The 26,640-nt window shown below is 50.7% G+C and overlaps 1 protein-coding gene across 2 annotated transcripts in view; it reads right to left on the bottom strand.

Annotated features, from left to right (window-relative positions):
• Window positions 1–572: 572 nt before the first annotated feature.
• The window catches only part of ESRRB (estrogen related receptor beta), a 174,926-nt gene continuing 148,858 nt past the window's right edge, over window positions 573–26,640 (bottom strand). For both annotated transcript variants that reach the window (XM_032624607.1, XM_032624606.1), the window contains 4 exons: window positions 19,699–19,809; window positions 18,727–18,888; window positions 10,314–10,583; window positions 573–4,295 (listed from right to left, as the gene is read on the bottom strand). In XM_032624607.1, the coding sequence (XP_032480498.1) occupies window positions 4,051–4,295; window positions 10,314–10,583; window positions 18,727–18,888; window positions 19,699–19,809 (788 nt within the window). In that variant the 3' untranslated portion in view covers window positions 573–4,050. The remainder of the gene's footprint in view (window positions 4,296–10,313; window positions 10,584–18,726; window positions 18,889–19,698; window positions 19,810–26,640) is intronic.

The raw sequence follows: 26,640 nt of genomic DNA, 5'->3' as shown, positions 1-26,640 counted from the left end.
GAAGCCTGATCCACTTTTAGACTTCACATATATCCAAGGCAATAAGCCCAGTAAGCCTTATAAGCTGTGGTGTCTTTAACTTGCAACAAAAAAAATCCTGATACAGTCCTCTCGATTTCTTTCAGGCCCTCCCTTCTGCCTCTCACAGGTCCTTAGTGTGTCCTGGTAGAACACGTGGGCTTTCTGCACTGTCTGTGTCATGTGCATGTATACACAGATGCATTTCAAAATCCTAAGGCAATGAAATGTTTTTGGTTCACATATACTTGACGCTCCATTTCTCTGACATTAATGAAAATAATAAAGGGCCTCACCACTAACACTAGAAGTCTGAAAAGAAGTAGAAGTGGTTCTCAGACCTGTATCACACTGCTCAAGTTACGTTCCTGAGTTTTGCAGCTGAATACACATTTTAATGCTCACTTGAATCCCCAGAGGGCTCTGAGGCTGAGGTGGTTCTCCTGACGGTCTCTTCTAGCATCCATCTGAGACCTGAGGGCAGTGCTGTCCAGGGGACAGCCAGCCAGCAAAGATAATGTGTGAAGAAACTCTCCGATAGGCCGTTCCTTATTTATTAGATTCCAGATACATGGGACCCGGATGGAAGCATCCTAGGGTGTTTGGGAGAACATATACAGACGTGGAAGTACGTACAGGTGGGTGATGCAATGAGGGACCGCCATTTTAAAAAATATATACATCTTAAGAAGCCATTCCAGCCATATTATCATTATTAGAAAATAAAACAATCTCCACATAGTGCTTTTCTTTGGTGCTCTTCCGTGGGCACGGGCCCCTCTGTCTTCTGGTCACGAGTTTGTCACTACCTCCCCTCGCCACAACCCCCCTCCACCTTCGCCAACTGCGCAGGGGGAGGGGAGAGTCTGGAGGGAAGGGAGACCCCTGACACAGGGGTGGGTGCAGATTCTGGCTCCTCTAAGGCCCTGCCATGACCTCCCACCCAACATCCTACTCTGGTCTTCCTACTCGGTTCTTAAATTGTGCCCTGGGAAATCACTGAAGTTTCCTCTATATCCAAACTGGGAGCCACCATCAAGGTTCACATGAGACAAAACCAGTCTAGAATCTTTAGAAAGGGTGGGGACATGGGGACCAAACAAAACCCAGCCAATACCACCTTCTCCACGGTTGGATTTTTTTCATTTTATTTCTTGGTTCATTTCAATGACCTGTATCATGAGAGTACAACTGAGAAGGGCTATTTCCTTTTTACAGATTTTCCAGGAAGAGCGGATTTGTGGGTAAACTTCAGTTTTGCTCTGATTGGGGGGATGGGGTGTCCTAAACTCTCCTTGCTCCACTGTCTTCCACTAAGTCAGGGCCCCCCCTCTTCCCAGGGAGGTCCCAAAGCTGGCTAGACTTCCACCTAAGAAGCTGGCTCCTAAACTTTTTCTCTGAATGCCAATGGATCCATCAAGTACACACCAGGGCCTTTCCCATTGGACAGAATTCTCATCATTACTGATACATTTCCTTTTGCCATTGGCGCTTTTTAAGTGTAAAAGCAGCAGCAGGGGGATCCATCTCGTTAGCACCAAGCCATCAGGACCACTGCCCCCTCTTTGCTTTAAAGGGGCTCTGATGCCGGGACACTTGCAGATGTGCGTGATCCGGCGAGGCAAAGCTGCCCTGCGTACAGAACACCCACCCACCGCAAACCAGCTGTTGCACTGTTAGCCAGAGACGCTTTTTCTAGAAAAGATGGACTGCAAAGGCCAGTTGCGCACAAGCCCCGGCCGCAGCTCACAGCTTGGGTCCTCGTGCTTGAGCAGTGACGCTACAGACAGCGGGGTGATGAGGTGCGACTCTCTGCCCCACCTCCTCGAGCGCACGGCACAGTGAGGGGCTAGGGGAGGCTCCCGCACGGCAGACCCCAAGTTCTCGCACCGTGCCATCTCCCTAGTCCAGACTTCATGGCATGGCCCCCAGTGGCTAGGTTAGGCCTGGGTTCTACCCCTGGTCCCTTAGAGGCACCTGTGCGCCTGTCCTCCCAGATTGGAGACTGCACAGAGAGCTAGGGCTGAAGCATCCCGGATCATTCCAATGCTGACTGACAAGTGACTGTGGCCATCTCCACAGGCAAAAGGGAGGGGGGGCACACTTTGCTGGTCTGTGAAGTCTCTTGGAACCCCTGACATTTTCTATGTGAAGGTATCTGAGAGCAGCTGCTAGGATTTAGCCAACCCTCCTGCCTGGGGTGACCTCAGCACGTCCCAGCAAAAGTTCAGAAGGAGCGGTGTCTGGGGTTGGAGAGGTGGAGCCAGCGGTAGCTGCTCCCCTTGGAAAGCTGCGAGACTGGCGGAGGGCGCCTGGCCTCCTGGTCCTAGCGACGGGTGGGTGGGATCTGCCTGTCTCTCCAAGTGACTAGAGGTCGGGTTAGAATGTGTGTGTGGATTCCCCAGGGATGTGCCCCAGCGGGGATGCTCTTATCCCTGCTTTAGAAGGCAGCTGATTGGAAGCAGCTTCTCCAGAATGCTCAAAACCATTCATCCTCGGGCGATCCCCCGAGCGGCCCTCAGCCAACCCCGTGAGCACCAGATGGCATGTTCAAGGCTGCCCCAGACTTACCACAAGTGGGTGAGAACAAACTTTCAGAGCCACTCGCAGAAATGGGTGACCAACTGTCCCTATTTGGGCAGGACTGAGGGGTTTCCTGGGAAATGGACTTTCAGTGCCAGAACCGGTCCTGGGCCAACTGGGGTGGTTGTCACCTTACACAGCAGCCTGGAGGACTGATGGGGGGCTGGAGTGGTTGTCCTGCCAGAAAGCTGGTCTTCTAAGTGCACCCAGGGAGCTATGCTACACCTCCTTAGGCCAAGGATGGCAGGAGCAACCCCTCCTGTGGCGCTGATTCACCCAGCCCTTGGGATGCAGGGGAGGGGGCTTCGGTGTCCACTGCCCCTGGATACCAGGAAAGATCAGGTGGGCTGGTGACCTCCAGCGAGCCTCTGTCTTCAGGGTTCCCCCGCCTGCTCATCTCTGCTTCTGGGACTTTCTGTGCTCAGCAAAGATTGGTTTGGGCTCTCCCTACTATCCTGACCCGGTCCTCCCAGGGCTGCCAGAATCAAGTGCACAGGGTGCCTTCAGACGGGGTCAGGCCCCTGCATCTCCCTGACTTCCCAAGGCCTACCTGCTCTGGACCTGCCCCCGGGGAGTGGGAGAAGCCAGAAGAAGGCGGAGCGCTGGGGAGTGTTGCCTGGCCCCTGCTCTTCTCTGAACCAGCACCAGTCCCACCCACGGGCCCTGAGGTCTTGGCTGGCTGAACCCACTGTGGGAGTGAGCTCTGAGGTAGGGCAGGAAGTAGCAGCAGGACTCCTGGGGGAGAGAGGGGGAGGACAGGCCCTGGGGCCGCGGTGACAGGCAGGCAGGGGGGCGCACCGAGGGTTGGGGTCACCAGGGAAACGCATGAGTTCTGGCGCTACTCTCCTGATGGTGAACCGGGCCTGGGAGCTTAGAGGAAGGATGGAGGGAGGGAGCCGTCTGGACTGTGGAAGGCGTAGGGCCTCTTGAGGGGCCCCACAGAAGCCCAGAGTAGGCAGCACCCCTGCAAGAAAGTAACTGCACTCTGGGAGAGGGAAACCTCCAGAAGGTACCCCACTTGAGTATGCTGGGCGCTAAGCGCTGCCCACCCAGGCCATGGACAGAGGACAGGGGGTCGGGCATGGGGTTAGGAAACGTGTTCTGTTCGTGCTGCCTCTTGGTGATTTGGCAGGGAGAGGGGGCACTTCCTTGGTGGTCTCCAGCCTCAGGGGAGTCAGCTCTGGCCCAGGCCTCAGCGTTGCCCGTGGCGGAGGAAAAACATACCAAAGAAAAAGCCAGTTACAGATGAGCCCCGTGCCCTGCCCTCCCATCCCCGTTCCCTACCCCACAGCACCCAGGGCTCTGCACACAGCCAGGAGGCCAGGAGCCCCTTCCTCTGGGACTGCTCGCGGCCATGATACAGGACTTGAATGTTGAGGCTGGTGGCTGTGGAGGTCTCCCCGTCGGTTTGTCTGTCCTTGGGTGGGAGTCGGTCCTTGGGCTAGGCCATCAGACCTTGGCCTCCAGCATCTCCAGGAAGAGTTTGTGCATGGGCACCTTGCCTTGCAGTTTGAGGCTGTAGAAGTGCTGCACGGCCTTGGCAGCCGTCTGCCGAAGCAGAGGCAGCGTCAGCAGCAACTTGCCCGTCCTCCGCGGCTCCTCGTGGCGCTGGCTCAGCTCGTAGTCCTGCAGCGCCTCATGCAGCAGGTCCTGCAGCTTCTGGACCGCCTCCAGATCCTCGATGTACATGGAATCTGTGGACACAAGGCAGAGCATCAGTGGGCGTGGCCGGAGAGCACTGCCCTGGGCGTGGGGGCCACCCCAGGGTCCTTGATCTCTGCTTTGGAGGCTTCCAAATCCTCACTTTACAGAGAGAGAAACCCAGGCTCAGAGAGGTTAAGTTGCCAGTCTGAAGTCACAGAGGCCAATGACGGAGCTGTGGTTCATACCCAAGGAGAGATCTGTATCCACTGGGGACTTTTCTTGAGAACCCACCAAGAGGTGGCAGTGGAGACCCTGAAGGGCTTAAACACGAGCAGACCTGTCATTGTCCTGGAGGTGTCAGGTGGACTCTGGACCCAAACTGGTGGAATTGTAATCTTGTGTCCCTCACCTGCTAGCTCTGTGACTTTAGGCAAGTTATTTAATTTCTCTGTGCCTCATTGTCCTAATTTTTGAAAAGAGATAATAGCCATACCTACACCTCAAGAGGTTAAGTGAGTTAATACAGATCAAGGGCTTAAAACAGTACTTGTCACAAAATAAGTGCCCAGCTGGTGGTATCATCATCACCATCACCACCACCACCACCAGCATCATCATTAACACCATCACCACCATCATCTTAGTACCACCATCATCACCGTCAATCATCAGTACCACCACCACCATCACCTTCATCATCATCGCCATCGCCACCATCACCTTCATCATCATCGCTATCGCCACCAGCATAACCGTCAATCATCATCGCCATCGCCACCATCACCTTCATCATCATCGCCATCACCACCAGCATAACCGTCAATCATCATCGCCACCACCACCATCACCTTCATCATCATCGCCATCACCACCAGCATAACCGTCAATCATCATCGCCACCACCACCATCACCTTCATCATCATCGCCATCACCACCAGCATAACCGTCAATCATCATCGCCACCACCACCATCACCTTCATCATCATCGCCATCGCCACCAGCATAACCGTCAATCATCATCGCCACCACCACCATCACCTTCATCATCATCGCCATCGCCACCAGCATAACCGTCAATCATCAGTACCACCACCACCATCACCTTCATCATCATCGCCACCACCACCATCACCTTCATCATCATCGCCATCGCCACCAGCATAACCGTCATGACCGTGACGACCTTCATCATGATTATTATTGTTACTGCTGCCAGGAGGCACCAGCTCAAGTCTTCAGCGCATTCACTAACCTTACAAAATAGCTGTTACAGTACACACACACAGATAAAGGGGCTGAGCTCTGTGTCTGCGTGCCATGTGGTGGGGGATACGGGGGGACTAAGCATGGCTGGACACACGGGGCACAGTGACGGAAGATGCTCTTGGGAGTTCTACAGAATCCTGGAGAAGGCTTCGGGCTCAGGCCATGAACTTCAAATGAAATTTACCTAAATCCCAGAGGGGCAGGGAGGTGCCTGCTGACAGCTGGGTCTGAGCAGAAGCAAAGTAGAACCCACTTCATGGCCTTGGGGAAAATAACCAGCCCTCTGCTGATGTGCCTGAAAGATATGGAGCCACCACCCTGAACTGCAGCCCCCAGGGCCTGCCAAAGGTGGGAGGGTATGGGTGCATGTGAAGCAAGGGAACTTGAAGCTCTGCGTGGGTTGTCAAGGAAGACTGGGCAAGTTTCCTGAATTCTTCAAAAAAAAGCAGGGCAATTCCTTTGCATTGCTGGGTTGGTTTAGATACCAGACTGCCAAGGGCAGTTGTACCAACTGGCTAACCCCAGTAATTCCCTCTGACGTTTTGGATCCATACTCAGCCCATGCCTCCAAGGGTCCTGTCTCTTTTTCTTAGGAGAATAGCAGTAGAATGAGGTGGATAAGACTCTGGAGTCTCAGATGCTGTGTGACTTTGGCCAAGTTACTTAGGCTCTCTGAGATTGTTTCCTGTCTGTGAAACAGAGCAAATGAGAGTGCCTACCTCACAGGGTAGTGGTGAGGGTTAAATGAACTAGCACGTCATCAGGCACTAATAAATGCTGTTATTATCATTACTGTGAAAACTCAGACTGCAGGAGAGTGCTCCTGCAGGGCCGGCCCCATACCTAAGACTCCTCCACATTTTTCTGCTCCTTGTTACCAAGGGGGTGAGGACTCTTCCTTTGCCAGCTGGGGATGAAGCGTGGCTCCATTCCTACACTCTTGGCTGATTCCAGAGCGTGCAGCCAAGATGCACTAGTCCCTGTAAGGCTGGGACCTGGCCATCCAGATTCCTTTCCTTCCTGCCGGTTTCCTCTCCCCACCACCCCACGCTCCCCAAGGAGGCCAAAATTGGCAGCTGGCTTCGACCAAAAATGAAATAAAATAACATTGGAAGATTAATTCCTGTGCAATCCATCAGCGAGTCTGTATCGATGGCATTGATAAACTGTTAATTACAAAATCAATGGCTATGAATTCTTTCTGCTGTCAGGGAGCCTTGGAGAGGCCGGGAGGTGGGGTGAAAGACAGCCAGCAGGCTCCGAGGGGGCGTGGTTTGGGGCCAAAGCCTCTGACCTGCTACCACCCACTCAGCCTCCGCAGTGGCACCTGCGGTGGCCCTGGGGGCTGCCACCAGCACCACTCCAGTGATCTCCTAGCCCCTGTCTCTCCTCCAGCTAACACGCTGTCTGCCTGGGTGACTGTCCTACCTCACTGCTGGGGACAGGTCGCTCCTCCACAACCTTTCACGGCTCCCTATACTGACCCTATTCCACCCCACTCCCTTCAGAGTCCTGGAGCCTCTGCTCTGACACCAACAGCTGTTCTAGCCATACCTCCAAACAGGTCTGCTCTTTCTCTGTTTCCTGCCTGCACCTGATCGCTCCATGACGCAGCCAAGGCCTGAGGCATCACAAACTCCTCTTTTTCCACTTGGAGCTCTTGAACCTGCACAGAGCTGCAGGATGGCCTGGTAAATGCCACTGGGGCAAGAAGTCCAGGTTCCCGGCACTTTGTCTCTCATGGCAAAGCACCTACTCCGGCAAAGCTTGATGCTAGCGGCAGCTCCTGCCGGGCTCCGTCGGTCCTCAGGTGTTTTATATTTGTATGTGTGTATGTCTGTGTGTGCGCGCGTGTCTGTATGTACTGAGACCTAAGGCCAGAGCAGCTGGCAGAGCTAAAGAGTCCTCTGAAAGCTTGGCGTTGAGGAGTGGGTGGAGGCGACAGATGAGTGGCCTCCTACCTCCTCACGTTCCTCTCCTGGTCTGGGCAAGCGTGAGCTCCGGTTCTTGTGAGAAGTGGTCAGGAGAGTCCAACATCCAGGAGGTGCCCTCCAGGATCTGGGCGGCCTCGCTGCATCTCGCTGTGCTTGCCCTGTGTCCTCTGATTTCACTGGTTCCCTCTCCTCCTCGGCCCACCCAAACCCCCAGCCCCTCTACAACCGCTGATGACAATGCTTCCCTTGGAATAGGAGAGTGCAGGGAACTGTGACGGTGTGAAACTATTCTGCATGATATGTGATGATGGAGATTTGTCGTTGTGCATTTGTCAAAACTGATAGACCAGACAACACAAAGAGTAAGCTCTGAAGGCAACTGTGGACTTTTGTTAATAATAATGTATCAGTATCGGCTCATTGGGCTTCCATGCTGGCTCAGTGGTTAAGAATCTGCCTGCCAATGCAGGGGACATGGGTTCGAGCCTTGGTCTGGGAAGATCGCACATGCCGCGGAGCAACTAAGCCCGTGCACCACAACTACTGAAGCCCGCGCACCTAGAGCCTGTGCTCCGCAACAAAAGAAGCCACTGCAGTGAGAAGCCCGCGCGCCACAACAAAGAGCAGCCTCCGCTCGCTGCAACTAGAGAAAGCCAGCGCGCAGCAATGAAGACCCAATGCAGCCAAAAATAAATAAATAAATAAACGAAACTTAAAAAAAAAAAAAGCCGTCAGATTAAAAAAAAAATTGGCTCATTAATTGCAACAAATTACCAGACTAACGCAAGATGTTAATGGGAATTGTGTATAGGGGCTGGGGAATGAAGGTGGGATGGTGTATGGAACTCTATATACTATCTGCTCAGTTATTCTGTCAATCTGAAACTGTACCAAAAAGAAACCAACAGCGTTAACATTCTCTAACAGACTACATTACAATTTTGGAATCAAGGTGTGTGTAAATGGTCTCTACAGAAGTATGTAAAATGTTTAACTCTTTTTTTTGCATTAGTTTTTTAATAAAAGGGATTTGAACTGAAAAAAAAAAAAAAAAGCTTCCTTCTGTCTATTAGGTCACATTCCCTGGAAGCAGAGCCTGAGATGGGGGTTCAGGTGCATGGGATTTGTGGCGAGCGTGCTTTCAGGAGAAAGGAAGGTGAGGAGGCGGGATAGGGCGAGGGCGGGGCAAGCACGGTAAGGATGCACGTAGCCTGGCTTGTGCCTGATCCCACTCCAGGAGTCCAGCCTTTGGCTCCCCTGTGTGGGTCTGCTTTTGGCTGAAGGTGAGAAGGGGGCGGGGGGTTGGATATGTAACCCTCCAAGCAAGGCAGGTGAGGGTAGGTCTCTGGCGAAGGGGGCAGGTGTGTGCTACCAGCAGCAAAATTCAGCAGCTGGGGCACGGATGCACTAACCCAGTAAAGGGGGTCTGAGTGGGGCAGTGACAGCATCCCCTGTATTCTCTGTGAAGCCATTTGTTAGGGGACCAACTGTCTCAGTTTTACAGGGATTGAGGTTTCCCAGGACATGGAACTTCCAGTGAAAGTGTGACAGCATTAAGCAAACTGGCTGGTTCCCGTATTTGTACTGTCTCCATCTGGAACCAGCTCTCTCTCTTCCATACACTGATTACACTTGTTTTCTCTAATATTAATAATAATGATAATAATTAATACTTATTGAACATTTCCCCTAGGCCAGGCACTGGGCTAAGCGCGTTATCTTCAGTCGATCATTTAAAAAAGTGCTTGGAGGAGGGATGGGGACATCCCAACTTTACACACAGGAGAGCTACGGAAGGTTGCCAACTTGCCCGAGGTCACACTGCTACGAAGTATCAGAGCTAGAATTTGAACCTGGGTCCACTTTGAACTTGACTGAGATCTGAGCAATTGACTACTGCATGCGCCCAGCAGCAGAATTATGTATCTGCGTGCCTGACACTCTCTCTTTAGGACAGGGACCCCGCCTTTCTCCTTCTTCTGCAATCTCCACCTGGCCTGGTACCTGCAGAGTGTGGACACAGGTTACATTGAAGCTCACTCACCTGAGTTACCAATGCCCGGTCCCTCTCCCCAGATAGTCTAGCTAGAAGTTGGTGGGCGCTAAAAGAAATGGAGTGAAGCCTCCTTTTTAATGCCAGGAAAGTTTTCTCTCTTGGGCCTGAGCAATTTGAGTGGGAGATTCAAGGAGTGTGTATAAGCTTGGAGTTGATTTTGGAATCAGAGGACCTTGGTTTGGGTCCTAGCTCTGTCTGACACTCTTTAACTGTGTGACCCTGGGCAATTTGCTTCACCTTTCCAAGCCCCAGTTTCCCCATTTGTAAAATGGGGTTAAAATAATAACTTTGCTCATAGGGTTGACTGTAAGATGAAATCAGTTCAGGGCTAATTGATTTAACAGACTGAGCACTTATTATATGCCAAGCATAGTGTAAGCGTAACTATATATAAATAAATCCCTTCCATAGTCTTCTGGACTGTTTGTTGTTCCCATTTTACTGATGAAGAAACTGAGGCACAGGGTGAAGTGCGGCACAGACTTGCCCAAGTGGCAGGAGCAGGATTTGACTCTTAGCAACCTGCCTCTCAAATCTGTGCCCTTAACCCTGTGCTGATCTTCATGGCAAGGGCCCAGGAGGATGCTCTGCAAATCAAGGCCTTAGGAAATACTCAGCCAATGCCAGTCTTCATCACCATCTCTTCGACTCCAGGCCACCCCTTGCACAATCTTTGGTGACAAGAAGCTCTGGCGTTCTCACACCATTCCTGCCCCTTACAGAGGTCCTGCTCACAGGCCCCAGAGCTGTGCTCCCCAGGCCCAGAAGACCTCTTGCGGCTCCCCCTGGACGCCGCATACCCGCCCGTACCTGAGTTGGCCAGGGCCAGGGCCTTGAGCGTCACAAACTCCTCCTTCTCCACCTTGAGCTTCTTATACCTGCGCACCAGCTGCAGGATGGCCCGGTAGAGCTCCAGCAGTCCCGCGAGGCGGGAGCGTTCCTCATCCATGATGTAGTCCTCAGCGTACACCAGCTTGTCATCGTAGGGCAGTGAGCGGTACACGATGCCCAGGATGAGGATCTCCATCCAGGCACTCTGCAGCAGACTCATCTGGTCCCCCAGAGAGAGGCTGGAGAAGCCTGCAGGAAGAGGGGGCAAGCAGGGCAGCAGAGGTCAGGGGGCCTCCCTGGCGCTCGTGGGGAACCTCTGGACCCTGCCCCTCCCTTTTACCTGCTGGTCTCATTGTCCTTCCCTTGGTGAATGAGTCAGACATGGAATTCACGGAAAAGACTTAACAAAACAAGAGCTCAGTCAATGCTGACGGTTGTTATTATCATTATTAGTTCTATGGCATTTTTCGAATGTGCAGAGAGGCTTTTTGATTAAAAGTATTTGTAATTTAAGGAGTTATTGAATTCATAGTAGAATCAGGAGGTGGCAGTATAGGGTGCCTTCCACTCAGAGGAGTTTCCATATCCCCCCTCTCTGCTCAGCGCAGGGGAGGCTTTAGTGCTTTCGAGTGACGCCTGACCTCAATGCAGAGTCTCAGCTGTGCTGAGACCCAGGGGTCCAACCAGGAAGGAGGAGGAATCAGCTGTCCCCGGCCAGTGACCACAGCCTGGGGCTGCTAAGAGCTCAAGAGCGCCCAGGGTCAGGGGGCACTTTCTCACAGGCAGCCTGTCCTCCCAGAGGTCAGACCCCCATTGGCCTGGCCATCACTCTCCACCTAACAATGACCCAAGCAGTCCTGTATTCTGTGAGCTTGGATCATGGGCATTTCCCCCTCCCTACTAGCAAGGAGGCTGAGTTCAGAGTGAAAGAAGGATGGGGGCAGGGGCGGCTCCAGAGTTATGACACTGTCTTGTTCAGTGTGCTCTGGAGATTGCCTGGGCTTGAATCCCGACTCTGCATTTACTACCTGTAGGCTGACCTTGTAAGAGCTGTGCTACTTCCCCAAACCTCAGCTTCCCCATCTATGAAATGGGTATAACAGTAGTGCCTGCTTCAGAGAGTCACTGTGAGGTCTAAATGAGACCATGATTACAAAACATACATTTACTGAGCTCTTACTATTATTATTAATGATGAGAAGAAAGTCTTCATCTGCAAAATGAGAATGACGCCCTGGAACTGTATTATATATGCACTTAACTTAGGTAAAGTCACTTCACATCTTGATTTAAGAGAAAGAAAAAAAAAGGAAGGAAGGAAGGGAGCAGCGAGGGAAGCAGGGAGGGAGGAGGAGAGTTGATTTTCAAATACCTTGGTCACTAAACACAAGGCAGTAACTTCAACCAGAAACTCAGTGATGGGTTCCAGGACTGACCACACCCGATGTACCAAAAAGGAAAGGTATCCACAAAGCCATTGCACTATGCACCCGTCATGGACAACTGAAATTAAGGGAGCTCCACGGGTAATTTTGCTTATGTAGGACTCTTTACTTGCTGACCTAGAACCTAACCCCACTTAGATGCAGTGTTCTGACTCAGGGTGCAGTGAGGATGAAAAGAGATGGCCGCGGGAAGCACCTAACACCTCCCCCTGCACACAACTGGTGCTCAGTACATGTGAACGAGGAAGGTAGGTACTATTACTGTTGCTGTTGTTGTTAGCACGCTACTGACGTGATTCTTCTCCCCCGCCCCCAGACTGGAGGCCCAGGGGCGGTCCCAAGCCTCTGGATTTCTTGGAGTCTATTCCACCCTCATCTGCTGTCCTCTGTCTCTAAAAGCCACTGTCCCTCCCTGTTTTCCAACCAGCGCAACAACCAGTGTCCAACTGTAAGGGGCATCCCGGGGAGGAAGCCCCCCTTCGCTCAGCAGGTACCCCTTTCCCAGTAAACACCCTTTTTAGTCTGACTATCACAGTTCGCAGGCCGATCTGTACAACCCGGACCTGGGATCACCACCCGGCTGCTGGCATCCCCGGGTGATCGCCCACAGAGCTGGAGCGATTATACTGCCGACACGGGGTGAGCGTGGATTGATGCGCCTTCTCGGGGGAGAGGCTGTGGCACAGAGGGGTCAGGTGCTTGTGTGTTGTCGTCCAGATCCCAGAGTGGGAGCGGGTGTGGGCTGCCCGTGGTGGCGGGGAGAGCCGGGTGGTAATGAAAGATAGATAGAAATGGACATCCAATTTCCCTTATCGGGCCTCTGAGCAGGAGAGGCCTGGGGCGACATTAATTAACAGATACCAATCAGCCAGCACGGGGGGTGTGTGTACGTAGGGACGTGTGGGAGTGCACTGGGGGTGCGGGTCTGAAGGCAGACAGACTGGGAGGGAAGATGTAGGAGGTGGACGGGGCAAAATTAATAGACAATTGAACTGGAAGGTGGCAGAGAGGAGGGTGAGGTAGGAGCTAGGCTTCTGGAAACGAAAGACAAAAGATTCACGAGAGGTTCAGGGCTAGGAGAACATGAGCGACACGCTCTGCCCCCTTGTTCACGCCCCACATACTTTCTGAGCACCTACTAAGTGCCAGGCACCAGGGACAGAATGGCCAGCTGGAACCAGAGCCGATCCCTGACTTCCAGAGCTCAGTCAAGAGGGAAAGCCACACCCCAAGTTACGGCGTGTCCCCATGAGGTTACAGCTGTAAGAAGAGCTCCAGTGAGATGAAGGGCTGAGAACATGCAACGGGGGAATGTGGCCCAAATGAGAGAGTCCGGGGGACTCTGCAGAAGAGGAGACTTTGGGGCTGAGCTCTGAGGGGCGAGGTGGAGCCCTGAAGGGGTGTGTCTGCACGGACCGCTGTCACTCCTGTGCCCCGGGCTCCCGGGAGCACGGGCACCAAGCCGCTCACCTTCCGAGCCCCACTGCCAAGTGCCCAGCCTGGTGCAAAGGGGCCCCACAAACATTCCTGGCACAGAGGCAAGAATGGACAGATGCCACCGGGCCTCGACTCCTGGGTGACGAGAAGATGGGCCAGAAGAACATAAGATGGACCCTCTTAGTCCTCTAGACATGAGTCTGGATTTAGCTGCCTTTGCTTATCATGCCTGAGTCAGAGGCAGGCCTACAGGGCAGGTCAGTGGCAGAGGGTGCGGTGGAGGGGGGGATGGAGCAACTTGGGGATGTGGGACCACCACCTGAGGGTGTCCTGAGGCCCGTGTGCACACCCCTTGCTAGGCTGGTTTGAGGAGTGACTCAGCCCCTGACTCTTCTCTTCTTCCTTGAGCTTCTTCAGAAGGATCTAGAAATAGCTTTGAAAATCCAGGTGCACACCCCAAAGTGCTGCACAGTGGATAGAGGCTGCTTGGTTTTGTGCAAGGTCAGGGGGGAAATATTGGATATTTTCTAATATTTGAAATAGCTCAAATATTTTCTAATGTTTGACAAAAGAAACACAAGAAGGAAAAATGAGAAATAAAAATTATCTCTAGGAGAAAGGAGGGAGAGGGGATGGGGATGGAGGTGAGAGTTCTGCCTACGCGTTTTTGTCTAGTTTTGGCTTTTGAACCTGTCCGTGTTGAAGAAGTGACATTAAATCAAGCATAACACAAAAGGCATTCTCCCTCCAACCTAGCAATCTCACTGCTAGGAATTTCTCCTAGAAAGAAAAGTATGCATAAACATAAAAAGATAAATGTGAAAAGGCTGTTGGTCAGATCTGTTTGTAACGACCCAAAGCAGGCGACAACCTGAATGTAACCAATGTACTATATGTACTTATTATATAAATGTAATAAAATGTAATTATTAGCTAGGTGAATGGAACAGTAGAAGCCACTAGAGAGAATAAGGAAGAACCATGAATGTGGATGTAGAAAGATACTCACTGCCCAAGAAAGACGTTAACTATTAAGGGCACAGATGCCAGAGCCAGCCTGTCTGTTGGAATCCTAGCTCTGCTGACCACTGGCTGTGACCCTGGGCACATTTTCTATGCCCCAGTTTCCTCATCTGTAAAATGGGAATAATAATAGTACTTACCTCATTGGGTTGTTTGGATTAAATGAGCTAACGTGTGGACCGCTTTAGAACACGGCTTAGCATATAGTAAACGCTACTATTTCATATAACTAAATGAGAAAAGCAGAGTGTAAAGCAGTGTCATAGTATGAACGATGGCAGGGAGGGGACACACACACAGTGGCTGTACACATACACAAATTCCCAGAATGAGACTTAAGAAAGATGGGTATTTGGAACACATCACTTCCACCCCTCTGCCACATCTTTACTGGAAGCACATATTCTTTCTTTTATTAAACCCAAACAAAGGAGCTGAAGCACTCCTCCCTGCCCTTCAGCAATGCACCCTTCACTTCTGCGTTCCTGTGCTGGGCGGAGTCTCCTCCATCAACTGATCAGCAATTCTGGGGCAGAGGGGCTGCTGGGAGAGGCTATGTGTGGCCCGTGCCCCTGGGGCTCTCCCAGCTGGCTGCCTACTCCCACCTCTCCCACCCTGAGCTCTGCTGCCCCCGGAAAGTTGCTTTATCTGCATCAACTGATCTAATAACATTCAGGCTCTTCCCAAGCCCCCATCCCCCAGTGATTTGACAGCATGAGCTTCTAGAATTTAAAAAAAAAAAAAAAAAAGAGCACATAATTTGTGGCAAGTGGAGTTCATAATCTGTTAATTTATTATCGTTTCTGTCGACCTGGAGGGCCATTAGCAGAGGTAATAAAGGGAGATGTAATTATAGGATCTGAGGCCACTCCAGACACAGCTGCTGTCACTCGTCAGCCCATATTTCATCGGCCGCTGGTGTTCTTCTCTCCCCAGTGTGAGCCAGACAGTGGCTTCCTGGTAGCAGGGTCTCTGAGGGACCCTCCGCTAGGAGGTCCCTTGGGGGTGTCCCCTGCAGAGGCCGTGCACGTGTCAGCCTGGGCTGGGCAGGGCCAGCTGGAGGAAGCTGTCCTGGCTGGGGCACCCTCGGGGCTGCCTGGGCTGGGAGGATAACACCTAATAACATCTGCAGGCTGCAATTCATCAAGTGATACCCACTGCCTGTGAATGTTTGGTGCCTCTTGTTCTAATCTCTCGCTCATGGGGAATAAGAGGCGGACACTCTAAAGACTTGGGCTTGTTCTCTGGGCAGCCCAATACTTGGAAAATTCAACTCAAGGGAAAAGCCTGTGCTGGGGTGGGCAACTTCAGACTGACTCAAACGAAAGAGTGGCTGCTGCTCTGGGGGAATCACAGCAGCCCCAGCTTTCCCACGGAACTCACCCTTGCAAAAGTATCCTGTGTGTTCAGTAATATGGGGAAAAGGGAGGGGAGTGCTGGGAATGAGTCCGTGCTCAAATGAGGCTTCCTTCCGGCTAAGCTGGCCACTCAGTGCCCGCATGAATATGTCCGCTTCTGTGCACAGCACTTAATGTCCCTCTGGACTTTTCCTCCATGGCCACTTGCCCATCAATCCTGAAGGCCTCACTCTTGTTCAACTCTCTCCCCACAAGCCCGTGGCATCCCTCCTGCCTCTGCACTCCATCCTGTGGTTCTTCCTGCTGCCTTCTAACTAAGCATCTGCCTTCTCACGTCTGAGATACAGGAGGTGGGAAATGGGTGGGTAGAGAGGAAACAAGATTGGCCGTTGAGGGGATAACTGTTGAAGCAGGGTAATGGGGAGGCTCATCATACTCTTTGGTCTACCTCTGTTTGAAATTTTCCATGAAAAAAGTTTTTTGTTTTGTTTGTTTTTAATTATCTAACTTATTCCCAAATGAGACCCTTAGGGCAGCAATTAACCTAATACTTTAGATGGGCCACAACTCCTAGCAAGAGAGTTTACATACAGTTAGTGCTCAATAAATGCATGCAAAAGCAAGTAGGAAGCACCCTCTGTGTGCCAGGCTCTGGATTAGACGATACTGACGCATGAAATGTGGTATCCTATGCTTAATTCAGGGCAGCGGCTTGGGCTCCTCTCCAGAGCTCTAACCTGAGCCATCTAAAGAACACAAGCCAGTCCTTCTGTCTGTCCAGGGACCAAGATGGACAGTTGCTGACAGAAGTCCCAGGGTGGGGCCCTGGCTTGTATCCTCCCTACTCAACCTGCCCTGTTTCTCATTCTCATTCTCTGACCAGGTCTTCAGATAAGTTTTCCATCTAACCTGAGATGGGATTAAGTCAATTAGTTTAACTATATCAGGCACTGGATTACGTCATCACCCTTAATATGAGGTTTACATGCAGTAGCAGGAGACCCTATTAATTAATTTTACCTTAAACACTAGAAGGTCAGGCCCAAATAATTCAGCATGCAAATGTATGCAAAATAGGCAAATTAGCATTTGAGACAGACAAATAAGCCCCTATGCTTATTTTATTTTTTAAGCAAAAAGAATTCAGCTTTGGACAAGGAGAAATGATGATGTGAAAGGAGGCTTTTCATACTATTAGCAATGACAATGGTCACAGTCTCTGCCATTTATCAGGTGCCCACTCTGTGCGGGGCCTGGGCTAAGCGAGCCAGGTCCTCCCAGCAACCCAGTGAGGGAGGCTCTACTACTCACAGGTGGGGACCCTGACGCACAGAAAAATGAAGCAGCTCGCACAGAGCCAGTAAGGACAGAGCTGGGATGAGAGGCCAGGTCTGCCTGAATCCAAAGTCTGTGCCCTCAGCAGCCATTCTGCTCTGCCCACTGCCCTCTCGGTTGGGCACAGACGGGAGGTGGGGCTGGGAGATGAGAAGGAAAATGGGTGCAAGGGAGGCACTGCCTCCTGGTTCTACTCTACCCCCTGGGGGTTAACTGTGGGCACGAGGTGGTAGAAGAAGCAGGCAGTGACCCACGGGCCCGCCAGGAGCCACTCCTGAGCCGTGGCTGCGATGCAGTACCTGCTCAGCCTGGAAGAGGAGTGTGTGATGGGAAGGGGGTGTGTGCGGGGGGAGCGGTGCCTAACCTGGCCCTGGGTTAGTGGAGCAATCCAGGCTGAGGTGTCTTAAGCAGTGGCCTGACCCCACAGTGGTGCTGAATCAGCGCAGGGCAGATTCAAAAACTACTGAGTGTGTAATCCCAAGAGGCTGAGCTCCTTAGTGAGGGCGCTCCAGCCCAGATCCCCAGGGAGCCCACCCGTGAGTCAGGGAGTCCCTGTGGAAGGAATTCTAGGCTTCCTGCCAGCTAAGTGACCCAGCACCCCCTCTGAGCCGTTGTCCGCAGGAAGGCTCCTTCCTGTAAGCTGTGCCCATAACATCTTATATGAGGACTTTCTGACTTGCCCCAATCAACTGTGGGCCTTGGCATCTAAAGTTTCGGACACCTTTGCTACATAACCATGCATGCTGTATTCATCTTTCAGAGCCGGTGGCAAACACAAAATGGATCTAGAGACAGGAAGATAAACTGTCCCACATCACAAAGGTAGGAAGAATCTGAGTCCGTGGCAGGCCACTGCCAGAGAAGAACAGGACGTCTCCCCGACGGTACGAGCCAAGCTGTTAGGACCGCAAAGGAATAAGCTGCACAGATTTTAGAAAGCCCCCCGAGAAGGGTGTGATGCAGAATATGTGGCTATCGGAGTCTACAAAAACAAATTAAAAATCAGCTCCCTCCCTTTATCCAGGATGAAAAAGACTGAAAGAGGGGTTTGGGGCCACATGCAACGAAGACAAGTCCAGATCACCCAAAACACATTTGTAACATGTACTTTTCATGCCAGAAATGATCTTAAAAATCATAGAATCCAAACTGAGAGACAGGCCTCCCTTAAGATCAGGCAAATGGCAAGAGTGAGCAGGCAGCTGACGCCAGGGTGTGCCAAAGCATCACACACACGCTCGCCTTTCATCCCCACATCAAAGCCCATGAAGGGGGTACTGCTGGTATTTCCCGTTTGCAGAGAGGTCGGGCGACCTGTCTTGGGTTACACAGCTAGCAAGTTGCAGACCCAGAACCTGAATCTCAGTCTGATTCCAAAGCGCATGTTCTTAACCACTCCACTTCACCTGCCTCTAGTAGGAAACAAGAGTCAATCCCTCTTCTGTGTTGTTTTCCAGTATATTGCCAATAAGATTTAGGATAAGACCCTGTTCTTTGGCCTTTAAGGATTCAAAGAACCTGCTCTGATTATTACCTATTGTAGAAGCAATCATACCCCTGCTAGAATGATAATCCGTTCTGAAGAGCCCCCAGCAGTTCAGGAACATCACTGGACCTTCCAAACAACTGCTCACCTCCAATCCCACAAAGAGAGAAAGGAGGCCAGAGAAAAATAGTTTTGCCAAGATTCCACAGGGCTCCTGGGTCACGGGTTCCCATGCATCAGAACCAGAGCCACAGAGAGAGCGGCTGTGAGCCTCTGACTACACTCTCCCCCAGTCCTATGGGACTCACCTGGGATGTGCTTGGCCCAGCCAATAATGACCACGAGCTCCCTGTCTGCCAGATCACAGAGAGTGGTCAGAGCCTTGATGTCGCCCTCTGGCATGCCAGGGGGTGGCATGGCGTAGAGTTTGTCCGGCTCAGCCACCAGCAGGTAGGAGACGATTTTAGTCACTGCAACAACAAAAGGGAGAATGTAAATGCCTGGGAAAAGAGGAAAGGGGCCAAGGTGGAATCTGAGATGGCTCAGGAAGAAAAGTCGGGTTCCGAGGAGCCCCAGGAAGCTCAAACATGGCTAAAAACACCCCTCCATTCCTCCCTCCCTCCCTCCCTTCCTTCCTTTCCTCCCTCCCTCCCTCTTTCTTTCTCTCTTTCTCTCTCTCTCTTTCTTTCTTTCCTTCTATTTTATTGGTGATAGTTGATTTACGATGTGTTAATTTCTGCTATACAGCAAAGTGACTCAGTTATACATATATACATTCTTTTTTATATTCTTTTCCATTATGGTTTATCCCAGAACATTGACTATAGTTCCCTGTGCTATACAGTAGGACCTTGGTGTCCGTCCATTCTATATGTAATAGTTTGCATCTGCTAACCCAAAACTCCCAGTCCATCCCTTTCTGACTCCACAGAGCTGCCGGCAGTGATGATTTGGGCTCTTGGGAAATATCCCAACAAGGGAAGTTGCCTGGTGAATTCTCTTGAGATGAACGTGGTTCGAGTGGGAGGTGAGGGATGCTGGGCCTGTGCCCTCTTAGGATCATGCTGCATTTGGAGCTACATTCTGTAAATGCCACAGGAAAGAAAGGTCTTCTGAATGAAGCCTGAAGTACCCGATACCAATGCCAGACACTGATGCCCCTCCCCGTGACCCTCTGTGCCCCATAACCCAGCAGTGTGAAGATGGCATTTCCCCAAAGGGACGCCAGATGTTCCAGGAACAGATGCTGGCGAGAGGGGCAGGGACTGCCCTGCACTCACATGGCTTTTTAGCAGGAGGAGAAATCTGTAAGCTCAGGTATGGGCTGCTCTCTGAGTCCAGCCGTCGCTTGTATTTCTGGCGGCCTCCACGCACTCGATCAAGGCGCACACCTTTTGGGGAGGAAAGGGAGAAGGTCTCAGAGTTGTTCAACATCACCAGGGGTGTTAGCGCTGACTTTGGAATTTCAGCAATGGCTAAATCTTCAGGGCTACGTGCCGATGGCTTTTTTTTTTACAGCTGCCACATGGCCAGCCTCAGGCCAGGTGATTGGACAATCCTAAGATAATTGTCTTCACAGTAATAATGGCCCATCCGGGTTGCCCTAGGCCTGGTCCTGCCTCTCTGGAGTCAACATCCTCCTGCAATCCATCCCAAGCAACCTTCAGCTCTTGAGTCTTTCTGTCTCCAAAAGACAAAGCACAACAAACACACTCCTCCAACGGCTGGGGAAAGAAGACACATCATTTTAGATCTGCCGTGAAGCCAGGCAGGACTGAGTTAGCTTTACCAAGAGAGGAAAGGAATCCCTGCCATGCGCGGCCCCTCCAAAGAGCTGTAACAAAGATTTGCAAACTGCTCACATAAAAAGCATCTAGATGGGCACTCGTTACAGATGTCAGTTTCTGGATCCCTCCCTCAGAGATTCTAGGATTCAGTTCTGTCTGTCTATACAAACGCCCCACGGGATGAGCACGCTGTCTGTCCTGCCCACACCGGGAACACCGGTGCCGGAAGGCTCTCAACAGCATGTACAGAAGCAGCTGTGGCCATTCCACCCTGACGTCCCTTTCCAGGAGTGAGGCCCTATCCTCGGGAGACAGACCCCTTATTGTCACTGGGTCCATACCACCTTCAAGAGTGCTGCCCACCCACAGCTCCTGCTGTCTGGACAGAGCTGTTGGTACCATTTGACAGCCCCACCAGCAGGCGGGGCGGACAGGACCTCCAGGGGGCTCCTCACCCAAGGCTACACAAGCCTGTGTGTGGCCACCAACCTATGTGACCTGACATGAAAAGATGGATGGGACACATCAACTGAGCTCCAAGTGAGAACGAACACAGAAAGCAGAGCGGCTCTCCTTTCCTTACCATGAAATGGACCTTGACTAACACACATAAGAAGTCAGAGACAGAGCCAGCATCCCCAGAGGAAGCAAGCTCAGTGGCTTCAACTCCTCCTCCTTTCCCCAAAGGTCAAGAGTGTCATGGGCACAGGGCCCCAGTCAGGTGATCTTCGGGGCCCTGTCTTTCCCCGGCACTTCCTCCTGCCGGTCCTACCTTCTTCCATCTTCCTAGCGCACGGGGGTGCTCGGAGGACCAGGAGGATGCTGTAAGCACACCCAGCCAGACTGCCTGAGGGGACTGTCTTTTGGGGGCTAATCAGTGCTCGCCCTTTCACCAGCAGCATCCTTTTTACCCCACAACCTGGCACTTTTGTGTTTGATGCTGAACATGGCTGTAGTGAACTCTTTTCCCCAGGAAAGGGTCTACCCAGCATCCCACCCCTGCTTCCTATTTCAAGGCAATTCCCCTGTTGTGAGTCATCTTACTGGGGAGGGTAGCAGTAGTGCTGTCAGCCGCAGGGGTGTGGGCAGCCCTGGGCCAGACTCTCCTGATTACTGCATCTCCCGTGCCTGGGCTCTCAGGGGCTTCCCTTGGTCCTTGTCTGACTAAGTGTGGTCCTTGAGCCTCCTGACGGGTGTGCAATGAACTCCCCTTCTGCTTCGAGAGTCAGAATGGGTTGCAACTGACCACCTCTACAGTGGGTTCTCTGGGACAAGACACTGCGATAAGGACATGAATGTAGGCAAGTTTATTTTGGAGGCGTTCTCAGGAAGAAAGTCAATAACGACCACAGCTTCCTAGCGGATGTGGCTGTATAATCCACATCCATCAGTACCTCGGACCTTGAAGGGGCAGACGAATCTCATCCAGCACAAGACCAAACTCATGTGCTGATGGGACTCTGGCTCACCCCTCCCGGCCCCTTCTGTGAGGGTAGAAGGAGCAGGCACATAAGGGCAGGAAGGAGGATGGTTCCTCCCTTTGGGGAAAAGGTTTTTGGGGAGAAGTTCCCTGTTTGGAAGAGTCTTCTTGACCCCATCCTGTGACACAGCCGCAAAGCAGCTCAGCCCTGCCTAATACACCTGAGGCGAGTCAAACCCTCCACCAATCTTCTCCCCCTGGAAAGCTGGCAAGACCAAGAGTGAAAATGCCAAGCGTCAGGCATAAAGGACCGTGAGGACCCCAGTTTCCTGAGCACCTACTATGTGCCAGGGTCTGACTTGGAGTCCAAGATGAACCCCTTCCCCGCTTCACTGACTTTGTCTGCTAGATGCCAGTCTCATGAGCTTCCCCCTCCCACCCAGGCTGCCTGATCCCAGACAGATGTCAGCAGGAGAGTAAACTGTTCCACAAAAGTAAAAAGAGGCGCCCATCCCTCAGCAAGGCGAGAAGATGGGCAGATGCCACCTCTGTCGCGGCATCCGTGTGAAATACTCTCTGTCCTGATACAGGGCCTGGCTCTTCGTGGGTGTTCAAGAAAGTCTTGACACATACAGGAATGGATATGCCTCCACCCAGGCTGGGTGCTTCTTCCTGGGCTCCAATAACACACCGGGCTTCCCCGAACGACTAGGCGCCCCTGACAGCCAGAGGCTGCTCACTATGCTACTCCAGGGACTGTCGTGGCACCCAATGTGCCACGTGTATGCTTAGAAAATGTGAGCTGTTACTATGATCACCGCTGTCATCATTATTATTACTCTTCCCCTGTGCTGCGTACAACCCTCTGGTAAGTCACATTGATAATGATAATGAGAACAGCCTAACTTATGGAGGACTTTCTGTATGTGTTGCCCTATTTAAGCCACAGCATATAAAGCAGGTGCTATTATCCCCATTTTACAAACGAGAAAAACTGAGACTCACAGAGATTTAGCAATGTGCCCAATAAATGAGCCAATATCTAAGCTCTTTGCCATTCCAGTGTATGACTTCCCAGGGCACAGCAGGTATAAACTCTCTAAATTTTCTCCACAGATCTTTATAGCACAATGGTCAATAGCTCCAATCAATAAGTGTATCAATTAACATGTTATTCTGTTTAAAAAAAAAGTAGCCTGTTGTGTTTGATTATGCACGGATTGATCCCTGGTATGAGGTGTGTGTGTTCTCCTTGCTTCCTGTCTGCTTTCCAAGTCCTACTCTGAACACAAACCCAAGTCACTCAAGCCCACGGGATCCAGCGATCAAGGTCCCTTATGAGTTGTGTGGCCTTAGCCAAGCTGGCGCTCGTGGCCTTGGTCTGGGATACAGGGGAGGGGGCAATGGTAGTAACAACTCTGCTCACCGCATGTGGCTGTTGTGACAAATGACATCATAGTGGGAAAATTATTGGTAAATTGGGAATTGGTTTCAGTAGCCAGGTGAGGCCATCACTCCCATGGCTCTGTGCTCTGACACCCACCTGGCACTTCACATGCCACCTCCAATTCAGTGGGCTCTTGGAGGACAGGGCCCAGGTCTGCCCCATTTTCTGAGTTCCCCTCCCCCCCACCTACACTGCCCCACAGTCAGGGTTTATCAAAGACCATTTAGGGTAGAGGGGTCCTGGGGCATAGACCCAGGCTGGGGTTGGGCAGATGGGCCCCCACCTAAGTGACCTGCCCATACCATCAAAGGTACCCTTGAAGGCCCCGTTCAACTATTATCTCTACCGGGAAACCTTTCCAGACTCCCCTGGCAGAGCTGGCCACGCCATTCTTGGGCTCCCTTTGTTCTTTCTCTGTACAGCAACTAAGGTCAAAACAACTCTTCACCATCACGCACTGTGTGCCCATCTCCCTGGCGGACTGTGGGCAACTTCTGGACAAGGACTTTCATTTATCGTTGCAGCCTAAGCTCAGCACACAGCCTGCGGTCAGTAACCAAGTGTCTGAGTAAAATGACGTGCCCAGTTAAAATGAAGCTCTTCAGAGTTAAGAAACAAAAGAATCTCAGGGTCTGATCCTTGCCCCAGCTTCCATTTGTCTCTCCAGCCTCCAGAAATTCATGCTCTCAAGGCAGCCTATTCCTCATGAAACTTCCTCCTTGTATTGAGATAATTCTTTCTCCAGATCACTCCTTACCCTGCATCCCATCCAACAAGGCCACCTCCCTTCCATAAGACAACGCTTTATGGACTTGAACATCCTTGGGCATCCACCTTCTATGCTCAAGTACCCTTTATGTTCTACATTTATACAGTGTTTTAGGCCAGCCACCTCCTCGCCTTCCACACACTTGTCTGTACTGATGCGACCTGATGCGAGAAAGGTCAGCCCCTCAAGGGCAGAGACAGTGGACAGAGGTCTGAATTCCTTTGCGCTCTGCCTAAACAGACATTGGTCTATGTTTATACTTATTATCTGCCAATGTGTGTTTATTGGGGGACTTCCCTGGTGGCACAGTGGTTAAGAATCCGCCTGCCCATGCAGGGGACACGGGTTCGAGCCCTGGTCCGGGAAGATCCCACATGCCATGGAACAACCAATCTCGTGCGCCACAACAACTGAGCCTCTGCTCTAGAGCCCACGAGCCACAACTACTGAGCCTGCGTGCCACAGCTACTGAAGCCCGTGTGCCTAGAGCCCATGCTCCACAACAAGAGAAACCACCGCAATGAGAAGCCCGCACACCGCAGCAAAGAGTAGCCCCCGCTTGTTGCAACTAGAGAAATCCTGTGCGCAGCAACGAAGACCTAAAGGAGCCAAAAATAAATAAATAAATTTATCAAAGAAAGAAAGAAAGAAAGAAAGAAACAGCCCCTCCCCAAGAGGTAATACAGCAAGATGTTGTATCATGAATCCTTTAGAAGTGGATCACCAAATACTAACAGTTGGATCTGGCAGACATTATTAGTTTCCCACCCAATTTCATTCCATTCCCCCTCTTCCATGCTAACAGAGACTGGATTTTCTTCATAGGCACATAGGGCTTTCTTCATAGAGAGCCCTAGCCAGTCCCAGCATTCCTGTTGCCCACTTTCCCAGTTTCTCTGGTAACCAAGGCTGGTCATATGACCTGGTTCTGGCCAATGGGATGTAAGGTGAAGTCCATGGTGGGGGCTTCTGGGAATGGTTTTGTTTTTCTGATAAAAGAGACAGACATTAAAAAAAAAAAAAAAAAAAAAGAGACAGACATAGTTGGTGCAGCTCTTTTTGCCCTTCTACTGCCCTGACCTGGAAGATGAAGCCTAGAGCTGTGGCAACCACCTTGTAACAATGAGGCAGCCATGTGAGGATACCGGAGAAGAAAGGCAGAGCCTGAGCCCTTGATGCTGTGGCTGAGAAGCCTGTGCAATTGGCCATTTCTGGTCTTCTTAGGTGGGGCGATCAATCTCATTTATCGATGCTTAAGCCACTAGCAGTCAAGTTCTCCATAACTTGTAGCAGAAAGCAATTTTCACTGATAAAATGGGCAATTACTTTTTAAATTAGGATGCTTAAGTCTTACAAACAGCAAATGGAAAAAAATAAAGGCGGGGACTTGAACCTGAAATAAGAGTTGCCTTATTGTTTGTGTTCTTATGTTAGTGAAATATCTAAAAAAGTAGGCTCAGGGAGCATATTAAAATACTAATTAACTTAAAATTGCTGTCCAGAATTATTAGATTATATCATCTTATTGATACTTTCTGAATTTAAAAAAGCATCAATAATATTCTCATGTAAAGTATACCAGAGCTCCAAATACTATAATAAATACTTATCCTTTGTTTTAACTACAGTTCAACACTGTGTCATCTTTTAACATGTGCAGGCCAAAATTTAAACATTCATAAGTGTGTCATGAATACGTAGTGAGTGCTCAACAAATGTTAGCCAATGTAATTATTATTAAAAATATCAATACTTCACCCTTGAAACTGTTCCGTATCTTGACTGTATCAAAGCAAATATTCTGGCTGTGATATTGTACTATAGCTTAGCAAGATGTTACCATTGGGAGTAACTGGGTAAAGGGTACATGAGATCTCTCTGTATTACTTCTTACAACTGCATATGAATCTACAATTATATCAAAATTTAAAAGGTTAATTAAAATTTTGTTTAACTACTTGTGGAAATGTAACCCAGCGATTCCACTCCTAGGTCTATACTCAAAAGAACTGAAATCAGGACCTCGAACAGATACTCATCTGCAAATGTTCATGGCAGTATTATTCACAATAGCCAAAAGGTAGAAGCAACCCAAGTATCCTTTCTTTTTTTTTCAAAGGTCCTTTTAAAATTTTTTTTAATTTTAAGTTTCTTTTTGGCTGAGCTGTTTGGCTTGTGGGATCTTAGTTTCCCGACCAGGGATTGAACCCAGGCCCTGGCAGTGAAAGTGCCAAGTCCTAACCACTGGACTGCCAGGGAATTCCTCAACCTAAGTATCCACTGACACACAATGTGGAATTATACACACAATGGAATATTATTGAGTCATGAAAAAAGAATGAAGTTCTGATACATGCTATGGCATGGATGAACCTTGAAAACATTATGCTAAGTGAAATAAGCCAGACACAAAAGGAGAGATGTTGTAGGATTTCATTTATAAGAAATAACTCGAATAGACAGAAAGTAGATTGGAGGATCCCAGGGGTGGGGGTGGGGGAGAAATGGGAGTTATAGTATAGTTTCTATTCGGGATGATGAAGAAGTGTTGGAAACAGGTAGTGGTGATGGTTGCAAAACACTGAACGTGCTTAATGCCACTGAATTTTATGTACACTTAAAAATGATTTTTAGGGAATTCCTTGGTGGTCCAGTGATTAGGACTCAGCACTTTCACTGCCATGGCCCAGGTTCAATCCCTGATTGGGGAACTAGGATCCCACAGTCACACAGCTTGGCCGGGAAAAATAAAAAGTTTTTAAAAGGCAAATTTTGTTGAATATGTTTTGCCACAATTAA

Source organism: Phocoena sinus, chromosome 2 (assembly GCF_008692025.1).
Source record: "Phocoena sinus isolate mPhoSin1 chromosome 2, mPhoSin1.pri, whole genome shotgun sequence".
NCBI classification, from domain to species: Eukaryota; Metazoa; Chordata; class Mammalia; order Artiodactyla; family Phocoenidae; genus Phocoena; species Phocoena sinus.
Note: the sequence above shows the minus strand (reverse complement) of the source record. Positions and strands in the feature narration are given on the sequence as shown.